The sequence below is a fragment of the Camellia sinensis genome, unplaced genomic scaffold (assembly GCF_055761805.1).
Source record: "Camellia sinensis isolate YWXY unplaced genomic scaffold, ASM5576180v1 Unanchor3, whole genome shotgun sequence".
NCBI classification, from domain to species: domain Eukaryota; kingdom Viridiplantae; phylum Streptophyta; class Magnoliopsida; order Ericales; family Theaceae; genus Camellia; species Camellia sinensis.
The window spans coordinates 13,353,396-13,376,816 of record NW_028129178.1 but is presented as its reverse complement, the minus strand read 5'-3'; the positions used below and the strand labels follow the sequence as shown (position 1 = coordinate 13,376,816).

At 38.0% G+C, this 23,421-nt stretch overlaps 1 protein-coding gene across 1 annotated transcript; it reads right to left on the bottom strand.

Moving 5' to 3' along the window:
* Positions 1 to 641: 641 nt before the first annotated feature.
* Positions 642 to 6,627, bottom strand: LOC145816100 (uncharacterized). Its single transcript, XM_082912342.1, has 5 exons — positions 6,487 to 6,627; positions 5,932 to 6,323; positions 3,231 to 3,355; positions 1,221 to 1,397; positions 642 to 835 (listed from the first exon to the last, which is right to left on the bottom strand). The coding sequence occupies exons 1-5, from the start codon at positions 6,625 to 6,627 to the stop codon at positions 642 to 644; spliced, it is 1,029 nt and encodes a 342-aa protein (XP_082768468.1).
* Between the last annotated feature and the right edge of the window lie 16,794 nt (positions 6,628 to 23,421).

Genomic DNA, 23,421 nt, shown 5'->3' with positions numbered 1-23,421 from the left:
CTTTTGCGCTCTAACTTTTGCCAAAGCCACCCTTCTGGGTTTTCGACCTTGCGAGCGTAATTTTTTTTCTTCATTTTTCCATTTTTCATTTCTTTTCAAAATTTATATTTTTTTTCCTCCTTTTTTTTTATTTTATTATTTTTTTTCATGCTCTAACTTTTGTCTAGGCCGCCCTTTTGAGTTTTTGACCTAGCGAGCCTCTCAAGGGTAGTACTTTTTTCAGTTTGTCCATGTTGATTGGTTGTGAGAACTCCAATCCATCCAAATCCATCAAAACTGCCGCTCCTCCTGACTAGATTGACTTAATAATGTAAGGATTGTCTAATTGGGTTTGAACTTGCCTCTAGGGTCGTGAATAAGGGCTCGATTGTTCTTCAACACTAAGTCTCCTTTCTTAAATTCTTGGATCTGAGCTTTTTGTTGAATGTTCTGGCAATCCTGCACTGATACCCTTGAATGTGGTATAATGCCTTCAATCTCCCCTCATCAAACAACATCAACTCCTTAAATCGGTTCTATTGCCAGTCAGCTTCAACTATTTGACATTTAGCCATAATCCTCAATGAAGGCACTTCTATCTTACTTGGCATACCAGCCTCCATTCCATATACCAAAGAGTAGGGGGTTGCCCTTGTAGACGTTCAGATTGATGTCCTGTATCTCCAAAGTGCAAAAGGCAATTTGTCGGGCCAATCTCTATAGGTCTCCACCGTCTTACGAAGAATGGTTTTGATGTTCTTATTTGCAGCTTCAACGACTCTATTGGTTTGCGGCCTATATGTTGATGACTTGTGAAAGGCTACATCGTACTTTTCAAGTAGATCAACCACCTCTCCTTTGAAATGTCAACCATTGTGTGAAATGATTTCATTTGGCATGCCATATCTGCAGATGATGCTGTTTCTGATGAACTTGGCTACATGCGATGCTTTCAACATTGAATATGATTGTGCTTCTACCCACTTGGTGAAGTAATCAATAGCAACTAGAATGAATTCATGCCCATTTGAACCCTATTGTGCAACTGCTCTAATGACGTCTATGGCCCAAACTAAGAAAGGCCATGGTGAGGTTATATTGTAAAGCTTTGATGGCGAGATATTCATATGGATAGCATGAATCTAACACTTGTGGCATCGCTTAAAAAAACTAATACAAATCACTTTCCATAGTTAACTAATAGTATCTTTGTCTAAGAATCTTTTTGGCCAACATTATACCATTCATGTGTCCTCCACATTCTTCCTCATGGATAACTTCCATGATGCGCTTTGCCTCTTTCTCTTCTGCACACAACTTGTGCATTCTTAGATGCCTTATTTTGTACAACTTATCTCTGCAGATGATGAACTGAGCGGCCAGACTGTAACGCCCCGAAATAAGAGACAATAAACCATCTACCATATTCATTAAATAACAACAGATGAATAAGTGATTAACTTCCATTAGTTCCAATTGATTGTACATAAGAGTAACATATACAGATACACATTCACAAGATCAATAGAGAGCTCTACCTCACGCTGAGGTGGCAAACTAGTGAGATCCTCGGGAAAGACGTCTGGGTATTCACAGACTATACCCTTGGCAACTAAATTCGGACTACATCACTCTCAACACCTAAGAATGTAGCACGAAGAAGACTATGCTCACCCCAACCACGCAAATCACACATTGGCAACAAAGCTATATCAACGTGATCCCCCAAGAAATAAAAATAGTCACCACTCAAGGTACATACAGTGACCCTCTGACGGTAACAATCTATAATAGCGCGATACGATGACAACCAATCCATGCCCAATATAACATCAGAGCTCAACATATCAATCAACACAAATGCAAAAGCAAATCGACGACTAGCAACCTCTATCTCACAACTCCAACACCCCTAGTCCAATACAACCTCTCCACCAATCGGTGACTCTACCGTAAGTGGAGATGCTAACCGAGCCACTTCTAACCCCAATGCTGATAGAAATGCAAACGAGATAAAAGAATGTGATCCATTTGTATCAATCAACACATTGGCAACAGAATTACACAATAAGAAGTTACCTCCCACTACAGAAGGTGCTGACACTAAATCTGGCTTGGTAACAGCATACACACACCCAGTAGGTGTCTACTTTACCTACTCACCACTCAGAGCATAAGTCTGATGCACGGATTGAGCCAAAGAGGCCCCCTAATTCGCCTTCGAGGCCTGAGCTGACTGTGCCGGTTGATGACTCTATGTTTGTCTCTGGCCAGACGCACCAGATGTGCCACCCAACTAAGGGCAAAACCTCCTCACATGCTCTCACTGCTCACACTGATAACAGGTTGGCGGCTGCACTCTCCCCTGACTAGGCTCTGAGAACGAGCCGCAGACGGTGCAGACTGTTGCCCTCTTCCCTTCTATGGGCAAACTGCTGACTTGTGACCCAGCTGGCCACACTTGAAACAAATAATCCCTCCCTGACCACCTCTCCCTGACCCAGAGCTTGGTACAGGAAAAGTGGACCTAGACTGTGCTCCCTGGGATTGTTGTGGGTTAGAACCCCTCTGCCTCTTACTCCCCATAGTCTCTTCCTAAACCTTCTGACTCATTTGCCTAGAACCCATCATCCTCTTCTCCTCGAATTGGATCATGGTTTCCAAGTGAGCCGCTGCCTCCACAAGATTACCGTAATCTCTAATCATGGATGTGGCCACCTTGAAAAGGAGTTCGGTTCTCAACCTCTTCTCAAACTCTAAGTAGCGGCGTTTTTCCGTTGCTACTAACTCCAGTGCAAACGTCGAGAAGCTAGTGAAGGTAGCCTTAAACATAACCACTAGTGTGTTATGCTACTTAAGCTTCAAGAACTATTCCCTCAACTTCTCCATCACAGTGGGAGGCAAAAACTTATCCGAGAAAGCGTTGATAAAGGCCTCCCAAATCACCTCGATGTGCCCCTGCACAAACTTCCACTACTGACCCGCATCTCCCTTCAATTGGAAGGATGCCAAGGTCACTCTTAATCCATCGTCCTCGATGCCAAGCATCTTGAACATCTTTACCATCTGCTCGAGCCATTCATCAGCTTTCAAAAACTCATTCGGATTTGACCGGAAGAACTCCCTCTTTAAGAAAGACGGCCTTGTCTCAACAACATGGGCCTAGACTTGATTCTCAGCCCTGAAAATGTCCATGGATTCTCACAAAGCTTCGGCCATTTCTCGGGCCAAAGCGCCCATGGCCTACTAACCAACCGGTTCGGCCACATTGGCCTGACCAACCCCTTTCTCCTGTACCATAATATCATCCATTATCAGCACCTCCTGCCGTCTAGGCCTTCCATGCCTACTACCACCACGTTCATGTCCTGACATCCTAATAAAGGTAACACCAGAGATTAGCACATTTACAAATGTGCCAAAGCTAACTCACTCGTGTCCTAATGATCAAGTGCTCTTCTAGGTAATGATCGTCCCGCGACATTGCCAGAGTTCTAGTTAGAAATAGCAGTGATCAAGTGCTTTTCTAACAGGACTTCTAGAAACTCGTAGACTCCAATCAACATTTTAGAAACTAAACTCCATACTCACTTAGCCATATAAGCATGTTATCACATAGCGCACCATACATATAAATATCTCTATCAAGCGAGATAAACCCATTGTGGTAAGAACCACTCCCTACGTACCCAAAGTATCCAAACCTGGTACGCTCTAATACCAAGTTGTAACGCCTGGAAATAAGAGACAATAAAACATCCACCATATTCATTAAATAACAACACATGAATAAGTAATTAACTTTTATTAGTTCCAATTGATTGTACAAAAGAGTAACATATGCAGATACACATTCACAAACCTTACCCTGACAGTGCTTGGTTACAATATAATGAATTTAAATCCAATACAGTTAAAACCCTAGTCTTGTACAAATAAATATAACAAAATAAACAAAATGAAACTCTTCCTTCCAAGTCCTCCTAAGCTATTGCCTTAATAGAGGCATATATCATCAGGACCTGAAAATGATTTTCCCACATAGGGTGAGCCAAAACTGAGTAGAAATAATCTAACACAGTATATGAACCTTAATAGAATTATAAGGTGAATGTATATACAATGCTCGTGTCAAAACATTTTCATTTCTCTTTCCCAAAACCATGCAATGCCAAGTTTATATCACAAATCATGAATACAACATTGTGAATCTCTAGAACGTGTTTGCAAGTAGGTTACAAGCACTACCAATTTGTCATTTTTACCGGTATTAGCCAGAAGGCTCAACACCTAACTGCGCAGGTTTCTGAATTTTCGCTAAGGACACACAGGCCAACTTAATACCACAACTACAGTCTTACCTAGATTCACTATGGTATTCACCCATTTTTCTCAAAACAACATTTTTCAAATGTATTAAATATGCAACAATGCTCAATGCAATGGATGAGAAAATAGTTTCAATTCTCCTAATTCTCAAGTAATTTCTACAACAATCATAACTATCCTTCACTGATAGCCCAAAACATATATCTTTAAATAGATAATTAATTTCCATAAAGGTTAAGCTTCCAAATTTTAAGATGCGAGTGGTAATACATACCCAACTCCACCATCCTCATCAATGTCATTCCAATTTCACATTTCCAACATCAATTCCAATTATTTATACAAAATCAACATATGAGATATTTAGGGAAAAAATTCCCTTTTCTTCCACAATCAATTCCAAGTATCAAAACCAACCATTTTATCACAACTCAACCTCATTTCCAATCACACACCATTTTGAAGGAAACGATTTGAAAACCCCTTTTTTGATTTTTAAACCAAAATCCTAGGTTTGCTCGAAATCCTCAAATCACAATATTGTTTTAGAAATAACAAATAACTAAATTAAAAATCATAAGAAAGTGCGGAGAATCCCTACCTCAAAGAAGAAGACCCAAACGAGAGATAGGTAGAACTCAACGGAGCGAAAACACAAACTTCAGCGATTAAAACGAAGCCCTCAACATGCTCTTTTTTTTTATGTCTTATTCACCCAAAAAAAAAAAAGGAAAAAAAAAAGGGACTAGGGTGTAGAAATGGGTGGATCAAGGTGTATTCGGAGCTTAGAGATGATTTCTATAGAGAGAGAGAGTAGATATGAGATTTAGAGAAAGAGACATGTGTAAAAAATTGACTTAAAAAGTGAACTTTACGACCTGATATAGGTGTAGACCGCTCAAGTGAAGGCATGGCTACTCGAGTGACCAAACACAATAAGTGAGACCGCTCGAGCGTATGAAGTGACCACTTGAGCAAAGAATACGAACTCCCAGAAGTTTTACAGACAAAGGACCGTCGCTCGAGCTCAAGAAGTGTCGCTCGAGCCAAGAAGCACCGCTCGAGCATAAATGCCAACTTCCAATATCTTTGTAGGCCTGCAAAAGTATTAAGAGTTCTCAAAGACCACTCGAGTGCAAGAAGTGTCACTTTAGCGAAGAAGCAAAAATCTGGGCATGAACCATTTTGAAAAACTAACTCCTAACCTGTTCCAAAAGCAACCAAGACATTCCAATAACTAAGCTCAATGAGGAATAAGGAGAAATATGACATGAACAATCATATATGACAATGAAACTTGGATCCAAGGCATCAATGGGTCGGGTCTAAGCCAAAATCGCTATATAGATGCTGTATCCCTCTTTTGTCCTTGGCATTTGCCCCTTACGAGTACGTGTTACTTTCCAAAAAGTTTGAAATATCAAAGTACCAGGGATTTTCATCTTGCACTTCTTCTTCTATTGTAGCTATCATCTTGTATACCGGTATATATATATCTATTCTATAAGGATTGGATGCATCTTGACCCCAGCTGGTATATCTATCATTGAGGCTAGGGTTGCCAATGTATCAGCAAATCAGTTGTTCTCTCTCACCAGGTGTGTAAATGTCAGTCTTTCGAACCTTAGGATCAACATGTTCAAAGTCTGATGATAAACTTTCACGTTCTCCTCTTTGACTTTCCAATCTCCATTGGCTTGAGAGACAACCAAGTTTGAATCCTTGATCACATTCAACCTTATTGTCCCTAGTTCTAGGGATACTTCTAATCCAACTATACATGCTTCATACTCGGCTTGATTATTGGATACTTTAAATCGATATTTGAAAGCTAGAGGTATATAGGCATCATCTGGTGCTATAAGCAACACCCCTATCCCATAACCAAATTGATTAGTTGTTCCGTCAAAATAAAATTTCCAGGTATCCCCTTCAAGCTGCAAGAACTCTTCATCTGGGAACACGTACTCTGCATGTTCTCCTCCTTCAACTGGATAATCGGCCACAAAATTTTGCTACAGCCCTTCTTTTGACAGACTTACAACTAACATATGTAAGGTCAAACTTGGAAAGCAAAAGCAACCATCGAGCTAAGCTACCGGTATACGCTAGTTTCTCAAAGAGATATTTGAATATTGAAACCAGAATTATTGAGTGTGCTAACAGGTAGTGCCTTACTTTCCTAGTAGCCCAAACCAAGGCTAGACAAGCTTTTTCCAAGGGAGTATAATAGGTTTCGTATTCTAGCATCTTCTTGCTCAAGTAGTAAATGGCCTTCTCTGCTTTCTTGTTTGACTCCTGCACAACCATACATCCCATAGTCGATTTGGTCACTGATAAGTACAAGATCAACGGTTTTCCTAGCTAAGGTGAAGCTTTCAAAGAAGCAAAATACGGGCTCCTCGAATACTTCTAATTCTTCCCGAGATACAACCTCGTTGTGTACTATTTGTAGTAACAGGCATTGTGGGGTTTGTTACCGTGTGTCAAGGGCTTGTTTTAATTGTGGTAAACAGGGGCATATGGCCAGAGATTGCAAACAGAACAGTGAAAAATTTGCTGCTAGTTCGACAGCATTAGTCCCAAAACTGGGAAATGCTACGAGATCTACTCCCGCTGGAGATACCGTGAGACAAGGGAGAGTTTTTGCGCTTGTTCCGGGCGATACCCGGAATGCTAACGCAGTTGTCTCAAGTACCGTTTCTATATGTAATCAGGATGCCTTTGTGTTAATTGACTCTGGATCAACACACTTATTTGTAACATGTGCATTTGCATCTAGACTGAATAGACCTCTAGAATTTCTGCCATATCTGCTATGTGTGTCTGCTCCATCTGGGGAATCTGTATTGTGTGAATCCATATACCGGTTTTGTGACAAGCGTATTGAGGATGCTATCCTATATGTAGATTTGTTGCTCTTGAATTTTAGGCATTTTGATGTAATTTTGGGCATGGATTGGTTGGCCAAATATTATGCCACCATTGATTGTGTGACAAAACGGGTTGTGTTTAAACCACCAGAACATAAGGAAATTGTGTTTGTGGGTAATGGGGTAAAGCCTCCACCTTATTTGATATCTGCAATAAAAGCATGTAAACTAATCAAGAAGGGGTGCCAGGGTTATTTGTGCTATGTGTTGTCTGAACAATCCGTGAATGTTGAATTAAATGATATCTCTATTGTTAGAGAATTCCAGACGTGTTTCCAAATGAATTACCAGGGGAATTGGTAGATAGGGAGATAGAGTTTACTATTGAAACTGTGCCAGGCACCCAGCCTATTTCCAAGACTCCCTATAGAATGGCTACTGCCGAAATGAAAGAATTGAAAGAACAGTTGCAAGACCTGCTTGACAAGGGGTTTATTCGACCTAGCACTTTGCCTTGGGGTGCACCAGTATTATTTGTGAAAAAGAAGGCTGGAATCCTACACCTGTGCATCGATTATCGGGAATTGAACAAGGTAACAATAAAGAACAAATATCCCCTACCCCGTATTGATGACTTATTTGACCAGTTGCAGGGATCACAAGTGTTTTCTAAGATTGATTTGAGATTCGGGTATCATCAGCTGAAAGTTAAGGTAGAGGATGTTGAGAAAATCGCATTCAGAATGAGGTATGAACATTTTGAGTTTCTTGTTATGCCATTTGGAGTGACTAATGCTCCGGCAGCATTTATGGACTTAATGAACCGAATTTTTAAAACCTACCTTGACGAATTTGTTGTGGTTTTTATTGATGATATTTTGATATACTCCAAGAATAGACTTGAACATGAACATTACTTGAGAACTGTCCTGCAAATACTTAGAGAAAGGAAATTGTTTGCTAAACTAAAGAAATGTGAGTTTTGGTTGGATGAAATTGTTTTCTTAGGGCATGTGATCAACAAGGAAGAGATTTCAGTGGACCCACAGAAAATAGAGGCGATTGTGAATTGGCCTACACCGACCAATGAAACAGAAGTCCGCAGTTTTATGGGTTTAGCTGGGTACTACAGGAGGTTTGTGAAAGATTTTTCGAAAATAGCTGTGCCTCTTACCCAACTAACACGCAAGGGGCAACCTTTTAAGTGGAATGATGAAAGAGAATCAGCATTTCATGAATTGAAAACAAGATTGACCACTGCATCGATTTTGACACAACCATCAGGTAGGAAAAATTTTGTAATTTTTAGTGACGTGTCTTATAAAGGTTTGGGTTGTGTGCTAATGCAGAACGAAAAGGTTATAGCTTATGCCTCCCGACAGTTGAAACTGCACGAGAAAAACTACCCAACACATGACTTAGAATTGGCCGCAGTTGTTTTTGCTTTGAAAATCTGGCGGCATTATTTGTACGGGGCAAAGTGTGAAGTCTACACGGATCACAAAAGTCTGAAACTTCTTCACGCAGAAGGAGTTGAATATGTGACAAAGGAGATGGCTGGAACTGATAAAGGATTATGATTTAGAGATTCAGTATCACCCCAGGAAATCTAACACAGTTGTTGATGCCTTGAGCAGAAAATCAACGAGGAGTATGGCTTGTTTGCTTATTGAACAGAAAGAGATCTTGCAAGATTTTGAGAAGTCTGAAATTGAAGTGGTATTGTGTGAATAGGGCGGATTGATAGCCGCTATTACAGCCGAACCGGCAATCATTGAAGAAATTAAACAGAAACAGAAAGAGGACGAATTCCTCAAGAAAGTGATTGACGAATTTGAGACAAGTCCGAAGGCAGAGTTTAGTAATGAAAGTGAAATGTTAAAGTTCCGAAACCGAATGTGCGTCCCAGATGTACCGGAACTGAAAAAGAGGATTTTAGATGAAGCCCACAAGTCAGTGTTTGCTATACATCCGGGCAATAATAAAATGTATCGGGATTTGAAACAAACCTATTGGTGGCCTAAAATGAAGAAGGAGATTGCAGAATATGTGTCCAAATGTCTTTAGTGCCAGCAAGTTAAAGCTGGACATCAGAAATCAGGCGGTCTACTGCAACCTCTCCCTATTCCTGAATGGAAGTGGGAACATGTGACTATGGATTTTGTTGTTAGCCTACCTCGGACTCCTCGAGGTATGGATTCTATTTGGATTGTAGTTGATAGACTGACTAAATCTGCGCATTTTCTACTTGTTAGAACTATGTTTAATGCTTATAGATTAGCTACCATATATGTTGATGAGATTGTCCGTTTACACGGAGTTCCGGTATCTATTGTGTTGGATAAAGATCCGAAATTTGTATCTAGATTGTGGAAAAGTTTACAGGAAGCTATGGGGACAGAACTAAGGTTCAGTACTGCCTTCCACCTACAGACAGATGGGCAATCAGAACGAACAATACAGACTTTGGAAGATATGCTTCGAATATGTGCTTTAGATTTTCAGGAGAGTTGGGAAGACTATTTGCCACTTGTAGAATTTGCATACAATAACAGCTTCCACTCCAGCATCGGTATGGTGCCGTACGAGGCTTTGTATGGTAGGCGGTGTAGATCACCAATTTGTTGGACCGAGGTCGGGGATAGAGCTTTGCTTGGGCCTGAAATTGTGCAAGACATTTCTAAAAAGATCAAGATCATTCGGCAAAGGCTCAAAACAGCTCAGGACCAACAAAAGAATTATGCAGATGTTCGGAGAAGACCTCTTGAGTATGAGGTTGGTGACCATGTGTTCATTCGTGTATCTCCGATGAAAGGCCAAGTCAGGTTTGGAACGAAGGGCAAGTTGTCGCCCCGTTATATTGGGCCGTTTCGGATTCTGGTTAGCCCAGTTGCCTATGGAGTTGCTTTGCCACCGGGATTCGAACAGATCTATAATGTGTTTCATGTGTCGATGTTGAGGGATTACCTCCGAGACCCGTTTCATGTGATTGATTATCACCGGGTAGCTATTGATGAAAATATGGAGTACACCGAATGGCCGGAGCGAATCGTCGACTGGCAAGTGAAACAGTTGAAAAGTAAGTCCATCCCAATGGTGAAAGTGGAATGGAAAGAACACTATGGGACAAATGCTACATGGGAAAAAGAGGAGGAAATGCGACTATGCTACCCACATTTGTTTCCCGACGAAAGTAAAATAAGTTTTAGGGACCAAACTTCCTAAAGGGGGGAAGACTGTGATAACCCTCTCCCTTATTATGTTAATTGGTCCTTAATATGAATATGATTATGTGTTTGATATGATTGTGTGTGCCATTATGTGAAAATATGTGGTTTTGAATTTCTATCTGTTCACCGTAGGAATATCTGTTTGATTATCTGTTTTGGAAATTAAATTGAAGGCCTTATCGGCCACAGAACCCGAAATTGATTACGCCACTGTGATTAGCGTAATTTTTAGAACCTATGGTGAAATTTAATTGGAAATTGATTCGGATAAAATTAATTAGATTAAATTAACGAATTAAGTGTCCAATTGTTTTATATTAATAAATTGGAATTAGTAGGACTTATGTGAGGAAAGGCACTACACCCAATTCACTCACTTGAGCTCAAAAATCAGAATTTGTGTCTTAGAAAAGAGAGAGAGAGAGCCGACCTTGGGAGGGAAAGGAGACAGCTTGGTGTATTTTGGCTTATAATTTGTGAATTGGGAAGGCTAGGCGCAAGACTTGGCCATAATTGTGAGAATCAAGGCTCCTAGGTGAGTAACCAACCATTGACTCATGGATTTTTGGTTGTAAATTGTGAATTCAAGTTTGATTAATGGTCAAGAACATGAGTTAGTTTGATCATAAGGAAATTGGGTTGATTTCATTATATTTGAAGTCAATAGATGCATGCATGTAGGAAATTACTATGAATTACCATATTTGAACACAATGCGTATAATCTATGTTGAATCTTGTTTGAAATCCATGTATTTCGTCATCTCTTCACCAATTAAGTTCATATGAATGAATATTTCTCACATGCAAGAGTAGATCATGGAGGTATGAGCTTTGCAGGTTTGAATTTGATGCGTTGGTGATGAGTTTGGGTTAATTTGAGGCATGCATGTAAGTAATTCAAGAAATTGCGCTTCATTGTGTTGTAATTTGGTGTTGGTATCATGTTAGTATATGTATATGTGAAATTTGAGCCATGGCATGCAAGAAATGCTGGTTAGAGTGTTGAATTCGAGCTCAAGAACCATTTTGGAAAACCTAGAATTTCTGATGTCCGCTCGAGCGGGGATTTCGAGCTCCCAGTATTTTCTTGCTGGCATGGTGCCCGCTCGAGCGGGGAGCTATGTAGGATGAACTTCCGCTCGAGTGTCCGAGTTCACGCTCGAGCGTAAAAATGATACAACCAGCACTTTTGCAGACCTAATGGGTCCGCTCGAGTGGGGAATCCTACGCTCGAGCGGGGACCCTGTTTTCTGAAATTTTGAAAGTGTATTCTGTGTTTCGTTTTCCGTTCTCTTTCACTTGCAAGCACTCTTAGGCATGCATTAAGCATTGTAATTGAGTTAAAGAGATAAGAATGAAGCCTAAAGAGGAATATGTGAATTAAAGAACGGATTGAATCGTTTGTGACCCATACGTGCTATATGATGGGTAGGGTGAAACTCCAGGGCAAATCCACAAGCCGATCACTGTGAGTAATATCTTAACAAGATATTTGAAATATGTTGTTGTCCAGTTGTTTGCTTCCATGAAAGTTTTGTAAGTTCATTAATTTGAATGGTGGACACCAATTGACATAAATGATTGGGCTGAAGCCCGATTGACATGAATGATTGGGCCGAAGGCTGATTGACATGAATGATTGGCCGAAGGCCGATTGACATAAATGATTGGGCCGAAGGCCGATTGACATGAATGAATGGGCCGAAGGCCGAGTGATACAAGTGATTAGGCCGAAGGCCTGCTACTATAACTGTTTCAAAGATTGCTTATGTATCTTCCTTATTTGATATTATTCACTAGGCTTTCGCTCACGCTCATTCATGTACATGTAGGTGAGCCAAGGGACGTCCAGAACTAGCCTCGGTGAAATTGTGAGAAACAGTCAAAGTTTTGAGGAGTCAGCCCAAACGTCTCACGTATGAGACTGTCTTCGCCTTTGTCCTTTGTTCATAGTTTTGTTATGTTGGCGAAAGCATTTGACTACTTTTGTATATGAGTCTTGGGTTCGACTGACTTAAACTTGTATGATCCTGTATGTACAGTGTTTTGTGTTAGTACATATTTTGATGTGAGTTATTAACATATAAATGTTTGGAACGCTATGGTGTGCATATAAGCACAGCTCTATGGACAAAGTTTTAAATTTGCTTCCGTTTGGTCCCTTTACTCTGATGAGTTTTGTTTTATTTGGTTTGAGGCCGTAGGTAATCTCGTGATTATTGGCCGGTTATGGCCTTAATCCATAGGGGCGGGTTCGGGTCGTGACAGTTTCAGACCTATTTCGCCTTGCCAATGCTCGAATTACCCCTCTCTAGGATATTGGTTCGTCCCACAAACGTTCAAAGGCTTCAAGTAGAAAGAGTATTGATCAAGTGCTTTTCTAAAAGGAATTCTAAGAATTCCATGGGCGCAAATCACATCCGAGAAGTTTAATCTCATACCCATTTAGTCACATAATCACAGAAGTCACGTAAGCAAACAAGCATCCCATCCTAGCATAGTAAACCTATTGTGACAAAAGCCACATCCCACAAGCCCAAGGTATTCAAACCTAGGTTTTAGGCCAAGAGGCACAGGCACTTCTAAGATGGTGGCGTGTCCGTCAGACAGTTACACTTGTTGGACACTTCTCAACGTGTGTCCGACACTCATCAAAATGTCTCTTATTTTTTTAAATTTTTTTTAAACCCGAACACTCTTTGGACACTCGGAGGACACACACGTGTCCATCAATTATACATGCATGAAACTAATTATAAGTTTGAATTAAACAACTTAGGATACAATAATAAACGAAAAACAATGTAAATTATAAAACCAAGTGTTATATTTTTTTTATTATCTTTGAATGATATATTCATATATATGACATATAATAAATATATAAAATTATATATTTTGTCTGTGTTCCCAACATGTTGTGTCCTGTATTTTTTGAAAATTGGTGTTAGTGTGTCCGTGTTGTGATATTGCTTAGGTTTTAGGTATTAGAGGTGGTTGAATATGGATCTCAAGGAAAATGGCTAGCACTTCAGTGGCCAAGGATCGCTGGGGCTGCAAAGGAGAAGACCAAGGCAATCATATAGAAAAAGAGGTTGGCAGTGATAGACCTTGAAAACATAAGTTATGAGATTGCTTTGTTTAAACTATGCTAGTGTTGTGTTGCTAACTATGTGAATGGATACCCCTTTTATAATCTCCTGAAGTGTTGGAGACCAAGCCACTTTAAGGCAGGTGGTGAGTTGCCCTTAACAAGCTTATTGTTCCATCATACAATTCATACCTTGGGAAGACTACATCATAGGAGCTACAAAGGTAAATATGATATCTTGGGAAGTGTATTATCATGGTATGCAACAAGCATGAGTACGTCAACGTTCCCTCTCTAAGACTGGTCAAAGAGAAGCCGTCTTCCCTGGGGAGACAACCAAGAAATCCTGATGAACCAGTGATCCTAACCTTCAATCCACAATCCTGCAATGATCCTAACCAACGAATGCAGGCTCTGCTCCCAAGCCTAGGCTTCCAAGTGATGGCCATCATAGTAATGAGCAAAGTGAACCCAACTTGGGGAGTGAGTGCATAGAGGAGACATAGGCAAGCCAAAGGTCAGGCTATGTTTCAATTGAGTTGTAGTGATGGAGAGGAGGTGATCACTCCTGGGTGTTCCTCAATGTCGGCAACATGCTCATCTTGGTCTTTTAGTTTCTTCAAGCACTGCATCAGTTTCATTCTTTTACTCAATATTATCTTCCTCAATGATGTGATATCTTCCTTCATAGCCTTATGATCTTTTGATAAAGCTTTAAATTTTGGAAACCAATTTAGCTTTAGTCAAAATTGTAGTAAAGAAAATGATCTTAACGACAAATTGGTGCAATAGGATCTTGAAGCTCTAATTCTAAACTGATGTAGGACAGTGTAAGCACAACCGACAGGCAACTTGATCGATTTTCAAAATAAAGGCTATTTAAGGGTTTAAACAGTGAGTAATGGGGTTTTAACGGTTAAGTTGAAGGCTAAGACGTAGAAGAAGGGATTATGATTGATTTGAGGGTGATTGGAGAGGGTTTGGGGACAGAAAAGTGCACTTTTTGAGGTCTGTGAATAGTAACTTGGATATGTGTCCAAAGAAGAAAAAGAGAAGATGGAGAAGAAGAGAGGGAAAGAGGTGTTTCACCCTCGCAAGGGTTAGGCAATTTCATACAAATACAATCTCAAATTCTCATAATATCAATTTTATTGAATCATTGAGATTATATATATTTATATAGGGTAAAGACTCTTGTACAAAAACTAGGACTCAAATTTCTTTCCATGCTCGCCATCACTTGTAAAGCAACAAACACAAGTAGATACAACGCAAACTAAGTTTGCTTGTGCTGCTATTGGTTTAGGGTTTAGGGTTTAGGATTTAGGGTTTGCATTGCAAACTAAGTTGTTTACAAAGCAAGAAGGTGGTGCTATTTATTTTTCACTAAATCCTTGATTTACTAGAACTGAACATATTTTGTCTTCACAACCAACCCAACTAATTCAAATTTTGAAATCCTTTTGTTTTCTTTGCCTAATTACTTGTGCTGAGGGGGTCCAATTAGTTTTAGGGGCCTTGGTGACCCCATGAGAGATGCTAGGTGAAAGTCAAGGGGTAATATCTATCATTATTGATATGTAAAAATAATTAATCTCACTATATATATGTAAAAATTATTAGAGTGCTAGTTATATTTGCATGTGGAGTTCATCCTTCATATGTTGCTTTCCTATTAGTTGGTGATATCATATGTTAATAATGGCGTGATATCACTATTATATGCAATTTTTTCTCAAATTTTGTAAAAAATTGATTTATGTTTCCATTATAACTTAAATATATGACTTTTTTACATAATTCATGATACACTAGTTATACGCAATACTTTCTTTTCGATTTTATTCGAAATTAATTATAAAATTTTATGTGAAATACTTTTGTAACAATTTATTTAATTTTTTGTACTTAATATTAATTCAAAAATTATTATTACCTTCTTATTTTTAGTTATAAAAAAGAAAATATAATTAATGAGTGTCCCTCTTAATTTAATTTTCTGATTCTGCCGTGGGCAAAAGGTGAACACTAACCTTTCTAAAAATAAATAAATAAATAAATAAAGAGTAAACAACTCTTACGTACATGAAGCGTCAATCAATTAATTGTAAGTTGCAACATGGTGGCCTCCCACCACACCAGGTTTTTTTGTTTTTGTTTCGGAGGCCTCAGCTCTCCTCCATAGGTTGAGATGATAATATAAAAAATTCATAATTTATGATCTAAACACAATTGAAAAGTCTTTAAAAAGCATAACTCTCTCTATCTATTCCAGCTTTAACCGATAATAATTGAAACTGATGGCATAACAACATGAAAAAGATATATATCTTCACAGCATTCATATGGTCCTAGTATCACATTGTTTTCATATATTAATAATTTTTCAATAATTATTCCATAGTTTTATAAAACATCACCGTATTTTAAGTGGTTCTCTGATTAATGAAATTGAGCAAAGTGAACGGATGACCATAGGCAACGCAACATTCATGTGAGGGTAACACCCTCAAGTTTTTATTTTTTTTATTTTTTTTATTTTCATATATATATATATATATATATAATGTATGCATATTTTGATTTTCCATTTGTCACCTCTAAAATATATTTTTCAACACTCTAGGCTCCTTGAATTATCAATTGTCACCTTTGAATTTATTTATATGTTTTTGAACACCTTGTGCTAATTGGATTGTCATTTGTCAATCAAAACTCTTTTGAGCAATGCTATTGATTTGAGTCCACTGCACCAAAATTTAGAATCTATTTTTTTATTTAAAAAAAAATAAAATAAACTATATATAGTGAGTTATTAAAGAATTTGTAAGGAAAAATTGATAACATCATCTCAAGTACTAATTCTGCCAACATATTGCACATTTTGAGATTTTGGTTGTTGTTTTTTTTTTTTTTAAAAAAAAAAAAATCCTTGGCAAAATAAAACCCTTTCTGTATTTTTTCAACCCTCAAGGCCATGCTAATCTAGTTTTCAATGTTATTAAAATAGAACCAATCAGTATATATTATCTATATTTGTTTTTTTTTATATCAAAATAAAATTTTGCTTTATTGATGATTTGAGAAGTTTAAATTAGCATATCTGTTGAAAATAGATGATAGATATTAATAAGTATGATTTCATTTATATTATTATGTAAAATTTAAGTTTTTAAGCTCTACTTCAAAAATGTAGCATTTTTTAATCGATTTTTCGTCTTTGCCAAACCTTTTCAATTAAATTAGCTTTTGTCATTGCCCAGTGATTTATTTTCAAAAAAAAAAAAAAAAAAAAAACCTCTTTAAAAATTGAAGAATTTAAAATACTAAATTAAAATGAAATAGTTAATAAAAAAATTGCTCAAAACAATGATAAATTTGTACCTGATAGAATTTTCAAGAGCTTCTAATGTGGATGACGACAACTTTATCTCCCACCCTCTTGGAAAAAGTTAAGTCTATATCTATCTCATGACTAGTATTATTGTTCCTTCGAGAGCATGATGAATGAAAGTTCTTTGGGCCTCTTTTTTGTGTGTGTGTTTTTTTTTTTTTTTTTTTTTTTTTTAAATCAATAATCCAAGATATCTCTTACCGAGCCGAACCCAATCTAATTGAACCCAAATTACTTCATATCTAGACAACTTCAAGCTCTTTTGAGAGATGATTTTAAGCAAATGCTATCCAAAATGAAAGTATTATCAGGTTACTTCTAACCACAGACCGAAGTGGGAACTACAGACCAAAGTAAAGCATTTTATGTTGAAGATTTTGTTAAGCCACAGCTCAAGACAGAGTCACAAGCAAAGTCTCAACCTAAGTCAAGAACAGAGCTACACCAGTTGCAGAACAAGCCCTAGCTCTAGCTCAAGGAGTTGGTCAAGCCATCTGCGGCTAATGCTCAAGGGATGAGCACATGTATGAAGTTGAGGAGGTTACAATCCACTTGTGGTGGTTAGAAGAATCTGTTAGGAAGTTATATAAACATAACATGGTTAGTTAGTTGATGTATTGAGTTAGGCAATTATAATGATTGTACAAGAGACACAGTTGTATTGATTGGAATATTATGGAAATAAAAATGATCTTCTTCAAATTCTTTTATGGTATAAGAGCCTAGAAAGCTCCTCCGAGCATTGTATCTTCAACAAGACACAGTAATGGTGGCAAACCTGCAATAAGCTACTATAACAATGGCATCTACATCATCTTCTATAGTTTCTTCAAACATTTTTGTGATACCTTCCAATCTCACTCTTCTTATTTCAAATCTAAACTCATTTGTTCCAACCAAGCTTGATTCAACAAATTATATCATTTGGAAGAGTCAATTTCAGAATATATTAAGAGCTACAAAGCTTGTAGGCTATGCTAATGGTTCAGAACTTTGTCCTTCTTCCACAGTTAGTAATGCAAATGGTAATCCGATTCCAAATCCTGCATATACTCATTGGATCACCATTGATGCACATTTGTTGAGTTGTATTATTGCTACGTTATCATCATCTATCTTCACTTCTGTTCTGCACTGTGGTACAAGTTTAATGGTATAGATTACACTAGCCACTCGATTTACATCCCTTTCTCGATCTCATATACATCAGTTAAAGAGCAAACTCAATCATATTACAAAGAAGAATCTTACTATGGAAGACTATTTGAATCAAATCAAGACTGTTTCTGATCAATTGAGTATGGCTGGTTCACTAATTGAAGATGAGGATTTACTATTGCTCACCTTAAATGGTTTACCTGATGAATATAATGCTTTCAAAACCACTATTCGAGCCAAATCTAATCCTATCTCTATTATCTGCTCTACAGTTCTCAGAATCCACTCATGTTGAAACCTCTCTTAAGCAAACACAGGCCTTTGACCTTTCTTTTATATATGCTACTACATGAGGAAATTATAGAGGTGGTTTCAGATGATCTCAAAGACGGGGATATTGAGGCCATGGCTTATTTAGAGGTCGAAACAATGGCAATGGTAGCAGATTTTCTCAGAATAGAGGTGGAGGCAGAACATCTTCTCAAAATCAGTCCTCTAGTATCTTTACTAATGGACCTTTGTTATGTCAAATTTGTGGAAAGGCTAATCATTCAGCTTTGGAATGGAGGCATAGATTGGACTCAACTTTTCAAGCACCTTCACCCTCTTCTTCTCCTATGTTTAGGTCTCATTCCAGGGCTTATGTTGCATCCTCATCAACCAATTCTGATCATGCTTCTCCTACTGCTTCTCAAGATAGTTCTGCATGGTTCTTAGATTCTGCTGCTACAAATCTCTTCACTAATGATCTCAATAATTTGAGTACCTATCAACCTTATCATGGCCCTGATCAAGTCACTGTGAGAGATGGTTCTACATTGCCTATTCATCATACTGGTAATGGCATTCTTCCTACCCCAACTATGCCCTTCACACTTAACAATTTGTTACATGTTCCATCTATTTCTTCAAATCTTCTTTCTGTTCATCAATTGATTACTAACAACAAGTGCATCATTACTTTTGATATTGATTATTTTTTTATACAGGATAAGGTTACCAAGAAGGTTCTTTATAAAGGATGCCATTCTAATGGTCTTTATTATCTACCAGCTTCAGATATTTCTTCATTTGATTATAGGCATGCAATCTGTCTTCATTGTTCCACTGTTGCTACTGCTCATACTGATTCTCTTTGGCATTTTAGATTAGGACATCCTTCATCCAAGAAGTTGCACTATCTTGTTTCTCAGCATCATTTACCTACTATTGCTACTGCTGTTGCTACAAATAAATTGTGCACACATTCTTGTGTGTCTAAGAGTCATAGGTTGCCATTTAGTCTTTCTAATTTATCTGTAAATAAACCTTTAGCTCTAATTCATTCTGATGTATGGGGACCATTTGTTGCTTCTCTTTCAAACTATAAATACTATGTCCTTTTCATTGATGACTTTAGCAAATTTATATGGTTATTTCCTCTATCATACAAGAGTGAAGTTTTCTCCAAGTTTGTTAAATTTAAAGCTTTTATGAAAGCAAAGTTTCACACCAAACTTAAAATTCGGAGAAGTGATAATAGGGGAGAATATTTGGCTACTAAATTTTAGAGTTTTCTTAAAACTAAGGGTGTTGAACATTAGCTCACTAGTCCACATACCCTTGCTCAAAATGGAGTGGCTGAGAGGAAGCATAGACACTTAATTGAAACCACTATCACTCCTATGCATCAGTCTTCTCTTCCCATACAATTTTGGTTTGATGCTCTTGTTGCTTATGTTTTTCTCATTAACCGGCGTCCTACTTCTAAGCTTCACAATCTCACTCCTTTTGAAGTATTGTTTAAACAGTCTCCTGATTATAATTTTTTGAAGGTTTTTGAATGTAGGTGCTATCCTTGGCTTCGACCCTATATCGCAGACAAACTTCAACAAAGATCAATTCCTTGTGTTTTTCTTGGGTATCAGCCTTCTACAAAGGGCTATAGATGTCTTGATGTGTCCAGTGATTGACTTTATGTTTCTAGGCATGTTCTATTTGATGAAACCACTTTTCCGTTTCAGGACTTTTCTCTCTATGCTAATGTTTCCATTCCTACTTTACTTCAAATTCACACTTTCTTCTGGCCTCCAACTAGTCCTGCCTTACACCCTCTGTCATCAACCACCTTTGATTTTTCTGCAGTCCCTACAGTTCCTACATCTGTAGTACCTACAGGTGTAGATTTTTCTGCAATCCCACCAATTCCTGCATCTGCAGTACCTACAGTTGCAACTTTTGTAGTCCCTATTTCTGCCTCAGTTGTAGGACATGTCCCTCGTATTTCTGCAACACATGTCTCCCCTTTTCCAGCTTCTTTCATTGTTTCTCCTTCTTCTATCCCTATTTCCTCTATTTCTATAGATTTGCTTCTTAGCATGCCTATCCAAAATAACCATCATATGTTTACCAGGTCTAAGACCAAGTCAGTGTCCACTTGTTTCTTAGCATCCACTAATTCCATAGAACCATCTACTTACAAAGAAGCCGCTCAATCTTCTCAATGGCAAGCTGCAATGCTGGATGAGTTTCAAACCTGGCAAAGACAAGCCACATGGTCTCTTATGCCATTACCTCCCAGCAAATCTGCCATTGGTTCTAAATGGGTGTACAAAATCAAGAAAAATCCAGATAGCACTACTGCACAATATGAGGCCCGTTTGGTTGCTAAGGGTTTCTACCAAACAGAAGGCATTGATTTTCATGAGACATTTAGTCTTGTGGCCAAATAGCCAACTGTCAGAGTTCTTTTGATTGGTAGTGACTCTTCTTCTATTGCTTAACTTGTTAAGCAAATGCACTCCACTTTTTCCATGAAAGAACTTGGGTTTATCAACTATTTTCTTGGCATTTCAGTCACTTCTTTATCTTGAGGATATTTCCTCTCTCAGCACAAATATGCTATTGAGATCCTTGCCAAAGCTGGCATGCTTGACTATAAATCTTATTCCTCTCTTATGGCTCTTAAACATATTGATTCCTCGCCTGATATCCCATTTTCTAATCCTTCTATTTACTGAAGCATTGTTGGTGCTCTTTAATACTTAACTATGACTCGTCTTGATCTTTTCTTTGCTGTGAACTATGCTTGTGATAACCCTGTCCCGTGTTATGCTAATTAATCCTAATTATGCCTATAATTATGAGCTTGATATGATTTTGAATGCTAATTATGTGATTATATGTATTTTTGAATTTTTATCTATTGACCGTGAGAAAATCTGTTCAATTTACTGCTATAATTTGAAATTGAAGACCGTACAGGTTATGGAAACTGAAATTGTCTGCACCATTGTATTAAAGTGTGATTTTTAGAGCCTATGGTGAAATTTAATCAAAAATTGATTTGGATCAGAATGATTAGAGCAAACTAACTAATTAAGCACAATTACTTAGCCTTAATCAAATTTGATTAAGCAAGCATATATAAGAGCCTAATTACACTTATACTTATTTCCTTGGAGCTCAAATATTAGAAATAAGCACTCTAGAGAGAGTGAGTCGAATTTAGAGAGAGAAAGGGTACAACATTGAAGATTTTGCATGGGAATTGGAAAATTAAGTGGATTAGCACATGATTTAACTATATTTGGGAGGATTGGAGCCTCTAGGTGAGTAACCAACCCTTTATTCATGAGTTTAAGCTAAAAATTATGTGAACTCAAAGAGAGTTGGTGATCAAGGACAAGAATTTTCAAGAGCTTCTAATGTGGATAACGACAACTTTATCTCCCACCCTCTTGGAAAAGGTTAAGTCTATATCTATCTTATGACTAGTATTATTGTTCCTTCGAGAGCATGATGAATGAAAGTTCTTTGGGCCTCTTTTGTGTGTGTGTGTATGCGTTTTTTTTTTTTTTTTTAAATCAATAATCCAAGATATCTCTTACCCAGTCGAACCCAATCTAATTGAACCCAAGTTACCTCATATCTAGACAACTTCAAGCTCTTTTTGAGAGATGATTCTAAGCAAATGCTATCCAAAATGAACGTATTATCAGGGTTACTTCTAACCACAAGCCTAAGTGGGAACTACAGACCAAAGTAAAGCATTTCATGTTGAAGATTTTGTTAAGCCAGGGCTCAAGACAAAGTCACAAGCAAAGTCTCAACCTCAGTCAAGAACAGAGCTATACCAGTTGTAGAACAAGCCCCAGCTCCAGCTCAAGGAGTTGGTCAAGCCATCTGCGGCTAATGCTCAAAGGATGTGTACATGTATGAAGTTAAGGAGTTTACAATCCACTTGTGGTGGTTAGAAGAATCTATTAGGAAGTTATATAAACATAACCATGGTTAGTTGATGTATTGAGCTAGGCAATTACAGTGATTGTATAAGAGACATAGTTGTATTGATTGGAATATTATGGAAATAAAAATGATCTTCTTCAAATTCTTTTAGAGCCTAGAAAGCTCCACCGAGCATTGTATCTTCAACAAGATACAATAATGGCGGCAAACATGCAAGAAGCTGCTATAACAATTGCAACTACATCATCTTCTACAGTTTCTTCAAACATTTTTGTGTTACCTTCCAATCTCACTCTTCTTATTTCAAATCTAAACTCATTTGTTTCAACCAAGCTTGATTCAACAAATTATATCATTTGGAAGAGTCAATTTCAGAATATGTTAAAATCCACCTACTCTCCACCTACTTCACCCACTTAAACCTACTCCACTAAACCTAACCCACTACACCACTACCACCTCACCTACTCCACTAAACCTAACCCACTACACCACTACCACCTCCACTTCACCTACTCCTTACCTACTACACACTCACCCTCTTCTATATATAGGAATCATGAATCATTGTAATAGATATCAATATATATCAATCAATAATACAATTCTCTCTATTTCTCTATACATAATTAATTCTCTCTATTTCTCTTTATACATTAAATTTCTACATGGTATCAGAGCTATAGGTTAAAGATCTTGGTGTTCTTCGCCTTCCGGCGGGCGGCAACCTTGCCTTGACCGCCCGCCGGACCTCAACCTATTCCGCTTATTTTCTACACAACACATACCTTCACTTTGAAACCAGAGAACATTTTGCTTTCAAGCCCTCACAGTGATGCAGTGCTAAAGATTGCTGATTTTGGTCTCTCAAGAATTTTACATCCTAATGATCACGCAGAGACAGTTTGCAGGTCTCCACTGTATATGGCCCCAGAAATTCTGCAATTTCAGCAATATGATGCCAAGGTTGACATGTGGAGTGCTGAATGTCCAGTCGTGTTCATGTCTTCCATTTTCCGAGCTCATCCCTTACGGTAATGCCAGGATGAGAGAGAAAGCTACAACACCCATCTCTTCTTTCTTTCAGATTCCTTTTCTCTCACAAGCATATGTCTCACAGACCCATCGTTCCTCACTC